At 50.9% G+C, this 13,014-nt stretch overlaps 1 protein-coding gene across 3 annotated transcripts in view; it reads left to right on the top strand.

The window, feature by feature from the left end:
* LOC111159823 (von Willebrand factor) overlaps positions 1–13,014 on the top strand; it is a 135,110-nt gene that overhangs the window by 31,121 nt on the left and 90,975 nt on the right. For all 3 annotated transcript variants that reach the window (XM_022522454.1, XM_022522452.1, XM_022522453.1), the window contains exons 7-10: positions 2,139–2,355; positions 3,983–4,105; positions 4,994–5,105; positions 6,018–6,064. In XM_022522454.1, the coding sequence (XP_022378162.1) occupies positions 2,139–2,355; positions 3,983–4,105; positions 4,994–5,105; positions 6,018–6,064 (499 nt within the window). The remainder of the gene's footprint in view (positions 1–2,138; positions 2,356–3,982; positions 4,106–4,993; positions 5,106–6,017; positions 6,065–13,014) is intronic.

The following is a 13,014-nucleotide window of genomic DNA, read 5'->3' as shown; positions in this document are numbered from 1 at the left end:
TTCAGGGCACAGCCTTCCATTTAGATGCTCTGGTACTTCTTTCTTTTTGGCAGACGGTTTTTTTTTTTTTTTTTCTAAGTTTTATTTATTTATTTACTTACTTACTTATTTAAAAAGTAGACCCCATGCCCAGCGTGGGGCGCAAACTCATGACCCTGAGATCAAGAGTTTTGCGCTCTACCAACTGAGCCAGCCAGGCACCCCCTTCGCTGAAGGTTTTAAGTCCGTCCATTACTCTCCAGTTGGAGAGCGTTCTGTGCGTGAAAGGGTGGATGCCCCCACGGGGAGGACCCGTGGTGACGTTACTGTACTGTGTCAAGTCCTGGACACATCGTGTTTCCATGTGTCACTAAGAAAGAAAAGTCGAGGAGCAGAGAGAAGGAAGCAGAAAGTAATGCAGTGAGAGGGAGAGAAATCAGAGGGAGGCCTGTTATCTGGGCCAGTGATCATTCACTGATTTTCCTATAAAAATATACTAAACAAGTGAAAAACTAATTCTTTAATGTGTTCTGTAAATTTTCTTTGGGGTTTTGTCTTGGTCAGTATTCTGAGGCACAGAAGAGAGTCCACGTTAGAAAACTAGAATAAGAAGGATTTCTTGCAGCAGGTCAGATGGCTTACAGGTTATTAGGATGACTCAATAAAGATCTGTAGGGTGAGATTCCAGAATCCATTCTCAAGTCCAGAAAAAAAAAAAAGCTGCTGCCATTTGAAGTGTAAGATTGATTGGAACAGGCACCTTAACTTCAGAGACTTTATTTTGTCACATAAAGATAACGTTTATTTGCAGCAAATAAAGAGATCACAGGGAATGGTTTCCAAAGCTGTGACTCCAACTTCAGAGATTTTAAGATTTTATTTATTTATTTATTTATTTAAAGATTTTATTTATTTATTTGACAGACAGAGATCACAGGTAGGCAGAGAGGCAGGCAGAGAGAGAGGGGGAAGCAGGCTCCATGCTGAGCAGAGAGCCTGATGCGGGGCTCGATCCCAGGACCCTGAGATCATGACCTGAGCCGAAGGCAGAGGCTTAAACCACTGAGCCACCCAGGTGCCCCAAGATTTTATTTATTAATTTATTTGAGAGAGAGAGAGAGAGAGGGAGGATGGGGCAGAGTAAAGGGGGAGGGAGAGAGATAAGCTGACTCCGTGGGAGCCCAGTGCAGGGATAGATGTCACTACCCTGAGATCATGACCTGAGCCTAAACCAAGAGTCAAATGCTTAACCAACTGAGCCATCCAGGTTCCCCATCAGCTTCAGAGATTTTAAACTACACACACACACACACACACACACACACACACACACACACACAGTGCAGTTGGACTCATTAAAGCAGAATGCAGAGATGTTTATAAAGACAGCACATAGGAGTGTCTGTATTACTGTGTTTCGGGAGTAGTGATCAACAATTTCCACGCCGCCCTGTGTTGTTAGGTTGAAGGTATTAACAAGGTGGTAAAAGCCAGTGTAAAATGCCAGCCTTTGCCTGGCAGAGGGTCTGGCGGACATTTCTGAGAATCCTAGCTTGTTCTTGCTGATGGGAACGGATTCCGTCTGGCGCCAGGAATCACCTGGTGAACACTGGGAAAACCTGTCGCTGAACTCCACCCCTAGTAGAACTCCTTTCAATTCCTGAAAGTCCTGGGGCCATCTCCTCCTGTGTGGTAGGGAAGGCCCGGATGGGAAGAGGAGGAGGAGGAGGCAAGGTCAGCGGGAAGGAGATGCCGCTGGGTGTTCCTGGATGCCCGGCTCTGTGCTCTGCACCTTTCATTACCCTCTCTCTGCTCTTTGTTTTCTTTCCTAGGACCCCCACCCCCACCCCCAACTTGCCATGGCTGTTCAGAGGCCCTGGGCTCTGAGGTTCAGGGCTCAGCCTGGGAGGTAACCTCAGTGTCTCCGTCTACTTCTGATAGCATGTGTTCAGTATCGGCCCTTGGATTGGTAAGACTGTGAGAACAGCTCATCAGCACCCGCTCCATGCCCAGCGTGAGGCAGCTTCCCTGGTTTCCTTGTGGGGTGGGCTCTTCACGGAGGCGCATTCAGGAAGACAGAACCAGTGCCCCGTAGAGCCGGGGCTGCACGGCTGCTATCCTCACCGAGTGGCATCTTGAGTGGCATCTTGTTCCTGCAGGGCCCGTGGGAGCAGTGCCAGCTTCTGAAGAGTGCCTCGGCGTTTGCCCGCTGCCACCCTCTGGTGGACCCTGAGCCTTTCGTGGCCCTATGTGAAAGGACTCTGTGCACCTGTGCACAGGGGCTGAGGTGCCCTTGCGAGGTCCTCCTGGAATACGCCCGGGCCTGTGCCCAGCAGGGCATGGTCTTATATGGCTGGACCGACCACAGCACCTGCCGTAAGTCCACCGCCCACCCTCCCAGCTGGGGACAAGTGGTATCTGTCCCTCCTGTCACTAGGGAAGCCCTCCAGCTTGTCACGCTCCTGGACCACCTGATCACAGAAGGCTGGCCTGCAGGGGGCGTCCCTTCCCTTAAAGGCTGTGGCTAGGAAGGCCGCCCAGCACCTGGCCCCCTGCCTCCATCCGGGGCCATGCCTCCCTCAGTGCCCTGGACTCCCTTGGGAAACCTATTCCCTGGACTTGGAGAACATTCCCGGCCTCTGATGGGAAACCCAGATGTCTTGATTTCAGCTCACAGCTCCACTGCCGGCCTGTCTGCTTTGATGAGGAGCGGGGAGTTGTCCACACTGTCCACAGTGGTGGTGGCGGCGGCAGCGGCAGTGGCGTGATCTCAGAGAGACCAGCAACCTCTCCACAAGCCCTTTCCTTTTGTGAACCCAGGCTCTCTCCTCCCCACACGGGGCTCCCCTTTCCCCCCACCTCAGGACGCCTGTGGTTCGGATCTCCCAGTCTCACCGGGTCCCTGATCACTTTCATTGTCACCATCCCCAAATTATCATAATTAAATAGGAGCTTCTTTGGTTCCCTTGCAAGAAGGCTGCTCTCTCCCCAGACTTTCCACCGCAGACCAAAAGCCATGCAGATGGACAGTCCGCTGTAATTACACGGGCCATCCTGGCTGATGGAGACGGAACAGCAAGCCAAATATTTACAGCACACACATGTTTTTCAGTGTGTGTGTTTTTTTCCGCTTATAAATTAGAGCTTTTATCTCTGCTGTGGGGGTGTGAGAAGATGGCTATTAGCAGCTGGCTTCTTGGCTGTCGGGTGGAATGGCTGTTATTTGAGGTCTTTGAAGATAGGGTGCGGGGGGTGGGGAGATGCCTCTTGGAGGAGAAGGGGTTCAGAGCCATTGTTCGGTGTTGTGAAGCCCAGGAAAAGTCACTGGTATGTTCTGTTTCTTCAGTGATTCTGAGCATCAGTCAGCCACAGGGTTGAGAGGCAAAGCAGGGAAGTCGGTCCTTGCCCAGGAGGAGCTGGGTCCAGTGGGGGAGGACAGATGCTTGGGTGACAAGGCTCTGAAGACAGTTCTGCAGCGCAGTGGAAAATAAATATGGAGCATGTCACCCACGTGGGGAAAGTGGGCATGAATGGTACTGGGCAGGGGCCTTCGATGGGGACCAGTTTCATGAGGAAGGGGAGCCCTCAGAGGAGGGATGTGATGCAGATGCCACTTCCCCCTTGCTTGGCCCACGGAGGACATTGATTTTCAACCTAGAGGACTTTGGTATTACCTTGAGAGGGTTTTAGGTGAAAGGGACAGAGCATGGGGGTGGGGGGGGATGCCAAGCTGTTCACGGAGAAGCAGATGACCAAGGGGGAAGGGGTGCTGGTCCCAGGTGACTCTGCTGAGTCTTAGCCTGGCCCTACAAGAGGGAAGACGTTTCTTCAGGGGAGGGGAGGCTGGGCCATTGGGGTGCCACTGGGGTGGAGCTGGCCCCTGGGACCCTGAAGACAGAGGGGAACAGAGGAGAGCACGCAGGGGCTCTGAGGACAGCGTGGCTGGGAGGTGCCCTCTGGGAGGGAGCTGCTCCAGGAAGTCTCCCACGTTTTCCCGTTTCAGGACCGGCCTGTCCGGCTGGCATGGAGTACAAGGAGTGTATGTCCCCTTGCACCAGAACTTGCCAGAGCCTGCACGTCCAAGAAGTGTGTCAGGAGCCATGCGTGGATGGCTGCGGCTGCCCTGGTAATGAGCTTCTTACTCTACTCACAAATCCGAGACCTTGCCGGTGTCCTTGGCTTGGGGAGGCCAGATGAAGGCCACTTGTGTTTGTCCCCCGTGGCTGGAATCAGAAGCCTTTTATTTATTTTTTAAAAAAGTCTTTGTACAGAGGGATCAGGATTGAGCCGGGGTTTATTTTTAATTTCTGTTTTCCTGTGGTACTGTATCCGTGAAAGCGCGTGTGTCTCGGAAACAGAAGGACCATCTGGGCTCCAACAGCGACTTTGTTTGGAGAGCACGTGGCCCGATCTGAGCGGCACTTTTGTTTCCTCAGTTGAGTGTCAGGGAACGGGTCTGGGCGAGATATTTTAAAACGTCTCCTGGGTTTGCCACGGGAGCTCAGCTGAAAAAGAGCTTTGCACTAGAACTTGTTTCTCCGGAGAGGCTGTGTGAGCTTTGGTGAAAAACACTGTTTAATTCCTGAGAGTGAGGCCTGTGTGTTTTGACTAACGACTTCCCCGCTGGATGACCTAGAACAAAAACTCTTGGCTCCTTTCTTCATCTGTGCAATGGAAATTAATAAATAAATGACTTCTTCCAGTGCATGACTGTGAAAGTAAGGGTCGTACCAGTTCTTGGAGCTTCCTGGGAGAGGCTCACAGCCTAGACTCATGCTTTCCTCACTGATGGACCTTGAGCAAAGCTCTTTCCCCCATTTCTTCACTAGTAGAGAAAGATTAATAATCTCCCTCCCCGCCCAGTATGACCCTATTGGGACAGAGCAACATCACAGAGCAGGTTCTTTGAGCTTCCTGAAGAAGCCTAAGCTGTGGTCACCCACGGGTATTCCGGAGCTGCGGGCTGAGTAATGATGATTAAGTTGAGTTTTTGCCTTGATGCCCTTGAACACAGAGGGACAGCTCCTGGATGAAGGCCGCTGCGTGGGGAGCGCTGAGTGTTCCTGTGTGCATGCTGGGCAACGGTACCCTCCGGGCACCTCCCTCTCGCAGGACTGCAACACCTGGTACGTGGGGCTGCGCCGTAGGGTCTGGGAGGGCAGCCCAGGGGCAGTGGGCGTCAGGAAGGGCAGTGGCAAGTGCAATAGGATCTGGCTGGGCAGAGGGAGAAGCGGTTGAGATGTGGGGGCAGTTTGAGGAAGGGGGGGGACATCAATGAGGAGGAGCAAGGATGGGCCTAGAGGAGGGAGTTGGGGAGGAAAGGCCCCTTTACATACAAACATGGTCTCTAGCTTTCTCCCCAAGCTCTGCTGTAATGAATGACTCTCTGAAGGAAGGCTACCTGACCATCACCACACCACAGGCAGCTCTCTCTTTGAGGACAGAACCCCTTACTTCATCTTCAGGCCTCTTCCCTTTGCTGTCTTTCCCTTCTCGGCTGTCTTCCAGGAGCCCACATGGGCTGGCCGGCATGGGTCTGGGTGGCACCCCTTTCAGCAGCCCTCCCATCTTCGCTTCTCCCAGCTGTGGGGAAGGGACAGCTGGCAGGGGGAGGGGGTTGTAGGACTTTCATTGCTCAGTGGCTGGGTGGATTTTCAGGGATCCTGAAATCCCTGAAGATTTGTCTTCAGGGTCTCTGAAGACATGTCGGGTCCCCTCAGTTTTCTTCTCCTCTCTCTTTGTCAGGGTTGCTCCCTCTCAGCCTCATCCCCAAGGTGCTTCCCCCTTTGGCCACAGTCCTGCGCCATTCACGTCCAGCCTCATAAAGACCCCCTTAGCACTAGCTCCCTCTTCTCCCAGATCCCTCCCTTTGGGGGCTGTGGCATCTGTTCCTGTGCCCTCGTGTTTTAGTGCTTTTTAGTGTTTTTTAGTTTAGTTTAGTGCTTTTTAGTGTTTTTTAGTGCCCTCGTGCTTTAGGTTTGTTCCTGTGCCCTCGTGTTTGCACAACTAGCCACGCCCTGTGCTTCTCTCCCCAACAGCATTTGCCGAAACAGCTTGTGGATCTGTAGCAATGAAGAATGCCCAGGTAGGAGCCCTCCCGCTCATCCCCCCTTCTTCCAGTGGAATGGTGTGTCGTCCTTGCTAGATAGGGAGGGCCTCGTCTCAAGGCAGAGGTAAGGAGGCCTCTGTGCATGCTGGATACAACCCTCTGACCACAGCTCCGTTTTGGGATCCCAGCTGTGCTGACCCACTCGTGGGCCTGGCAGAGGCACACCCAGCATAGCTGAAAGGTGAGAATGCACCTGGGCTAAGGTTTTATTGTCCTTTTCTTCTCACCTGTTTGCTCAGTGGATTATGGTTCAATGAACTGTAAGAACTGTAGGGTCACAGTCTAAACAAAGATGATGCAAATTCTTTGGAAATTCAGAGGAAAAAGGGCCTGGTAATTCTTTAAATTCAAAGTGAGAAGTTTCTGGAATGCCTGATAGGAAGGCATTAGAATGGCACCCTGGCAAATGTCTTTAGGAAAAGTTGCTTTATAATAATCTCTGCCCCCTTTATTGGGTTTTCTGCTTGTCCCCAGCTCTATTCTATTTGTTGCAAACTTTGCCCATTTGGGGCTCCCTTCTGCCTCACCCCCCGCATAACCCTGGCTCTTCTCCTGATAATTTTCCTTCCTGTGGTCACTCACATGGTGTTCGCTGTGGGTTAGGCTCTGTGCTAAGCACTTTACATGCCAGCCTGTGGGGCAGGTACAGTTATTCTAGGTCAGAGAAGGAGGCAGAGATTACATAACTTGCTCAAGTCACACAGCTGCTAAGAGACAATGACAGGACTCAAACTCACAGCTCCCTGATTGCTGCTTTTGCCCTTCTGTTTACTCTCCTTCCTGGTCCTCCATCTGTTCCTTTGCAGGAAGGTCTTTGCCATCCTTCACTGGCCCAGGAGAGGACCCACGTTTAGTTAAAGACCAGCTCAGGGGCGCCTGGGTGGCTCAGTGGGTTAAAGCCTCTGCCTTCAGCTCGGGTCATGATCTCAGGGTCCTGGGATCAAGCCCCGCATCGGGCTCTCTGTTCCGCAGGGAGCCTGCTTCCTCCCCTCTCTCTCTGCCTGCCTCTATGCCTACTTGTGATCTCTCTCTTTCTCTCTCTGTCAAATAAATAAAATCTTAAAAAAAAAAAAAAAAAAAAAAAAACCAGCTCAGCCTCAGCTTGTATGCTGGGTACTACTTTTTGGGTTCCCTTGGTCTGTAGAGCACAATAAAAAACTACAAGGCAAATAGCCTGATAACAGGCTCCCCTCCTTTTGGCTCAAAGAGGCCACATTGGCTTTGGTGGGCTGACAGGGCCTGAACTTGGATATTGGGGTCATATTTGGGGCCTGTTGGCTGGATGGTCACTTAGGATCTAACTCAATGCCCACCACACTGGGAAAATTCTGGAACTAGATGGAAAGTGGGCACTAGAGCTAGGTCAGTTAGTCTGGCTTAGGGATAGCCAACCAGCAAGTTTATCTTCTGTGCAATTTTTAAAGGAAGCATGAAGAACAAAAGATTGTTTTTGCAAGGGATATCAGTGTTCTGATTTGACATCATCATACCCTGTGAAAGACCTAAGGAGCCCTTTGAAAGATAAGAAGTTGCTGTAAATGCCTTGTAAAAACACTGTTAATATCTAAATAATCATTATTATTGTGAGCCACAATGGACTGAATTAGGAAATCGTTTATTGTCTTTTGTTAGATTAACGGATTTAGAATTCTTTTTTTTTTTTTTTAAGATTTATATATTTATTTGAGAGAGAAGGAGCACAGGGAAGGGCAGAGAGAGGGGGAGACAGAGAATCTCAAGCAGACTCCCAATTAAACACAGAGCCCTATGGGGGGCTCTATTGCACAACGCATGAGATCATGACCAGAGCCAAAATCATGAGTCCAATGTTCAACCAACTAAGGCACCCAGGCACCCCCAGATTAGGAATTCTTAATAATGACTTTTTGTAGGGAGTATCTTTCACTCAGCCAACTGTCCATCTGTCCATCCATCCATCTATCCAACCATCCATCCATCCACCCACTAGCCATCCATCCATCTATCCAACCATCCACCCATCCGTCCATCCATCCATCCAACTAACCATCCATCCATTCATACATCCATCCATCCTTGCAACAATGATTTGAACACTCACTGTGCACATGTTGGAATGCTTGGTCTGGGGCAGACTACAACCCCTGGTCTTCAGTTCAAAATTTAGAAAATAGCTTTGCTGAGGATGTAAGAAATTTTCTTGATTCCTTGATGGGAGGATAACCAGTTCCAACTCTGCAGTCTACAGAGTGGACTATCTGTATTTTGCCCACACAATTGCTAAACTCATACTCTGTATATTAAAAGCCTCAGCTCTGACCCTCTTTTTCAAGTTCTGGAGTTTAGCTGGTCATCTTCCATCTCCTGTTGTCTGGTTGTCTCCCATCTCCAAATGCTTGACTCCATTTCTCCTGTAGCACACAGGCATACTTCCATTATTTGCCATGATGCAGCTGGCAGTGGGGCTGTCTTATGCCCCCAGTGTGACAATTGCTGGTAAAGCTTCCAATGGGAAGGTTCTGGAAGGGGATATGCTTGACTCTGCTAGCACAGCAAAGAGCAGGCTATGACTTCTCCACAGTCCCTGGAAGAGCTGACATTGCGAATCTTAGAAGTAGGGAGCTAGGTTTTGATTCTCCGGGATAAGATGAGAGTGTATTAATTGTCTATTGTGTAACAAATTACCCCAAACTCAGCAAACAAACTTTTTTTTATCTTAGAGCTTCTGTATGTCAGGAATCTGGGTATGGCTGAGTCTGGCTCACTATTTCTCATGAAGTTGCAGTCCAGTTGCTGACTTGGGCTGTGGTCTTACGTGAAGGCTCCTTTAGGACTTTGATAGCTGGCTTCTTCTAGGGTGAGTGACCTCAGAGAGAGTCAGGGAGAACAGCCAAAATAGAAGCCCTGGTCTTTTAAAAACCCAATTTCCAAAGTGATATCCTTCACTTCTGCTGTATTACATTTACTAGAAACAAGTCAACATGTCTAGTCTACACTCAAGGTGAGGGAATCACACAAAGACATGAATACAGGAGGTGGGACCATGGGGGGAGCGTCTTAGAGGCTGCCTGGCACAGGGAGTATTGTGTGTGGGGAGTGGGAGGGAGAAGAAATTGCCCAGGAGAGCATCTGTCTGTATGGGGAGGGGTTGGAGCTTCAGGGCTCCTCTAGGCCTTCATTGCTCACTGAGGCTCTCTGTTCTTATAAGGAATTAGGGCAGCAGCAGGCAAAACTGTGGTTTTCTCAGACTTCCTTTTCTGTAACCCCAAGCCTCTCTTCCCTCTCCTCCTCTTCCTTTCCTCTGCCACACATGCTGCCCAGGAAAGTTCTTCTCATTTGGTTCCCATTGAACCATAAATGTTTGATTGGGGTCAATGAGGAAGGAGCCTGCCTATGAACAGGGACTATTCTTCCAGTAAAAGCTCTAGAATTTCAAACTCCTGATGGAAGAATGTAGAAGGTTCTCTTCTGCAGCTGGGAAGGTGTGAGTGGAGGGTTCCTCGCTTGCCCAACTTATGCCCATTGACAGGGTATCATAGCAGGGGGCCAAGGGCCTGAGCGGTGGGGTGGACTCGGGCAGCCTGGCCAGAATTCCAGTCCCCCCACTTCCCAGCGGGGTGACTCTGGTAAGCTCCCCGATCAGTTGCAGCCTCAGTGTCCTCATTTGTGACACAGGGATGGTAACAGCAGCTTCGTCCCACAGAAGCCGTTACTTGGCAGACAGCAAGCACTCAATTAATGTTAGCCGTATTCCTTCCCAGGAGCCCCGGCTGCCTCCTTAAGCAGGATGGGAGAAGGACTGAGACATACAGGCACACGCCCAAAGGAGTCTGGCCTGGGCAGGGGTGGTTGGAGGCAGGGTGTAGCTGGGGCCTGCAGGGCAAGAAGGTCAGAGAGAACCCAGCCCTGCCTTGGGTTTGGCTGCGGGGCAGGGGAGGGCCTTGGTGTAACTTGTTCCTTGTTTGGTTCTGTATAATTTCTGATGCCTTCTAACCCAGCTCTATAATTCAACGTTAGGATTCAAGCTGTCTGTTCGGAAGCCTCCGGGAAGACAGACTTCCTCATTGGCTAACAGAGAAGGTGATCAGGACTAATGCCTGTCCAATGGGAGTGTGCATTTCCAGGCACCTGGGCTCGCCTGGGGGAGCTGAGTGCCCAAGTTCACGGAAACGCTGCTGGGGCCTGCCCCAGCCAATACTGGGGCTTCTGGAATCCCAGCAGGCCTCCTTCAGGCCAGGCCAGTGTACTACCTTTAGAAGCCAGGGCTCTTCAAGAAATAAATAAATCTTAAAAAAAAAAAAAAAAAAAAAAAAAAAAAGGAGTGGCGAGGCACACCTGGGTGGCTCAGTTGGTTGAGCATCTGATTCTCGGTTTTGCTCTCAGGGTTGTAAGATGGAGTCCCACATCAGGGTCTGCGCTCAGTGGGGAGTCTGCTTGAGATAACTCTCTTCTCTCCACTGCCCTCTCCCCACTCTTTCTTTCAGATAAATAAATAAATAAATAAATAAATAAATAAATAAATAAAAAGGAAGAAGCCGGGGCTTGTCTCCACTCAGTCTCCGTATCCGGACTCAGTGGTACCTCAGCTCCTTGGCACGGGGCCCATGTGTGCCCAGGCTCAGGGTGACCCAGGCTTGGCCTTCACCAAGTCGGGCCTATGAGAAACCGCAGGAGCCAGCCCGTGGGGGAGTGCTGGGTGGTGTGGCGTGTTCTGGGCCCTGAAGCCAGGCACAAGGCCTACGAGCAAATCCCTGTCTGAGGACCTTGGGGCTTGGGTGAGTTTTTCTCTGCACTTCACTTTCCTCAGCTGAGAACTGGGGCTGGTGACGACCGCCTCATGGAAAGAGTGCATGAGACGCACCCACGGAGCGCTTGAAGTGCACCTTGTACATCTGGGGGACAGGTGATGTTATTGTCGGTCTAGAGGCAGGCTTTGGGGGAAACTTCCACTGGGGGAGTCTGTGTTGCTTTGCGGAAGGCTGGCATTTCTGGAGGCCATGTGGCAAAGGATAGAAGCAGACCAGCTGAGCGGAGAAGCCCCAGGGAGGTCTCAGGTACTGCAGATAGAAGGGTTTCTTTTAGATAAGGTCATGCGTTCCCACCAGGGGAGAGGGTTCTTTCCAATTTTTTCATGAGGGAAGATCCTTTTTTTAAAAGATTTTATTTACTTATTTGACAGCAAGAGGGACAGAGCACAAGCAGGAAGAGAGGCAGGCAGAGGGAGAAGCAGACTCCCCACTGAGCAGGGAGCCCAGTGCAGGGCTTGATCCCGGGACTCCGGGATCATGACCTGAGCTGAAGGCAGACGCTTAACCCACTGATCCACCCAGGTGCCCCAGTGAGGGAAGATCTTTATTCGCATAGCAGATCCGCTTTAATTCCCGGCCATTCTACTTTGAGGCTCTTGTAGGAATCACCTGTTCCTCACCAGACTGTCATCGCCTGCCTTCTCCGTCGGCTGAGCTAGGCGGGGGCGGGGGGGCAGCCGTTGGTCGGGGGCTGCCCTTTGTGGCTTGACCAGCTAGCTGACTGGGAATGTCCTGGCCATCCTGCTCCGGGCAGAGGACGGGTGAGAGACGGGTTCCAGCTCCCAGGGCCATCCACGAGCCCAGCAGCTTCCCCACCCATGTTGTTAGGTTTCCTGTGCTCACAGCTCCGTCCCTCAGTGGTACCAAGGCGATAAGCTAAATGTCATATTTAGACTTTCGATTCCTGAGGAACTTCAGAGCACAAGTCAGTGGGGGTCGGAGCAGGAAATCAGATCAGGCGATTAGATTCAAGCTCTGGAAGTTCTGCTTTTGAATGTTTGTGCATTTTTCTCCTTGACCCCTCTTTTCCTAGGACTCATCGGAGATAATGCAGGCCCACTTTCATACTCAGATAAGAGCCCTCCTGAGAAAACAGAGAAAGGTCAGGGGAAGAATTCCCACCCATTTTATTGCCGTGGGGTCAAGATGTTTGACACCAAGGTCCATATCACTCTGTTTGCAGGATCGTGGTGGATTCTGAGAAACAGCCCTTGCAGAAAGGCTTTCCTGTGACACCAGCCGATTTGGAATTTCAGTACATTTACAATGGGCTGGGATGACCTTTGGCCCGACCTTTACAGCCTGCCACGAACAGTGATCCCTCACTCTTGCTTTCTTTGGGGCCAATGTCATGGGAGGAGGACCTGACCTGTCCTATTTACAGCACTTCTGACATGAAATGTGTGTGGTTTTTCCCCAAGCCAACCAATTCTTTTACTTTCTGGATGCAAGCTGGGTGTCCTACGATTCAGTCCTGACACTAATGACTGGAATCAGTGCAGACCCTGCAGGTTAGGGGCTCCGTCCCACAGGATGCCCCACTTCAGGTGCTGAGCCCAAGTACTGGGCTCTCAGGGTACCCACTTCTGTTGGATTGGTTACAAGTTAGGAGTTCCCACAATGCCTTCCTCATGTCCAATAATTTGCTAGAATGGGTCCCCAGACTCAGGCACTTCATTTACTAGTACTGGCTTATTATAAAGGATACAAATCAACAACCAGGTGAAGAGGTGCATGGGGCAAAGCCTAGAAGGATTGTGATCACGGGAGCTCCTGTCCCCGTGGAACTGGGGTTAGCCACCTCCTGCGTGTGGATACATTCACTGACCCAGAAGCTTTCCAGATCCTCTTGTTTAGGGATTTTAAGGGAGGTTTTATTATGCAGACATGATCGATCAGTAATCCCCAGCCTCTCTCTGGTCCCTGGAGGCTGGACGGTAGGACTGAAAGTTCCGACTCTTTCGTTTCGCCCGGGTCTTTCTGGTGACCCGCTCCCATCCTGAAGCTGTCTAGGGGCCCACCAAGAGTAGTTTCAGTAGAACAACAGCTGCTCCTAGGATGTCCCAAGGGCTTTAGGAGCTCTGTGTCAGGAAGCAGGGATAAAGACCAAATGTATATTTCTTACTATCGCAGAGGGTG

The sequence above is a fragment of the Enhydra lutris genome, unplaced genomic scaffold, assembly GCF_002288905.1.
Source record: "Enhydra lutris kenyoni isolate GAN:26980312 unplaced genomic scaffold, ASM228890v2 scaffoldscaffold69, whole genome shotgun sequence".
NCBI classification, from domain to species: Eukaryota; Metazoa; Chordata; class Mammalia; order Carnivora; family Mustelidae; genus Enhydra; species Enhydra lutris.
This window is presented reverse-complemented; position numbering and strand designations above follow the sequence as displayed.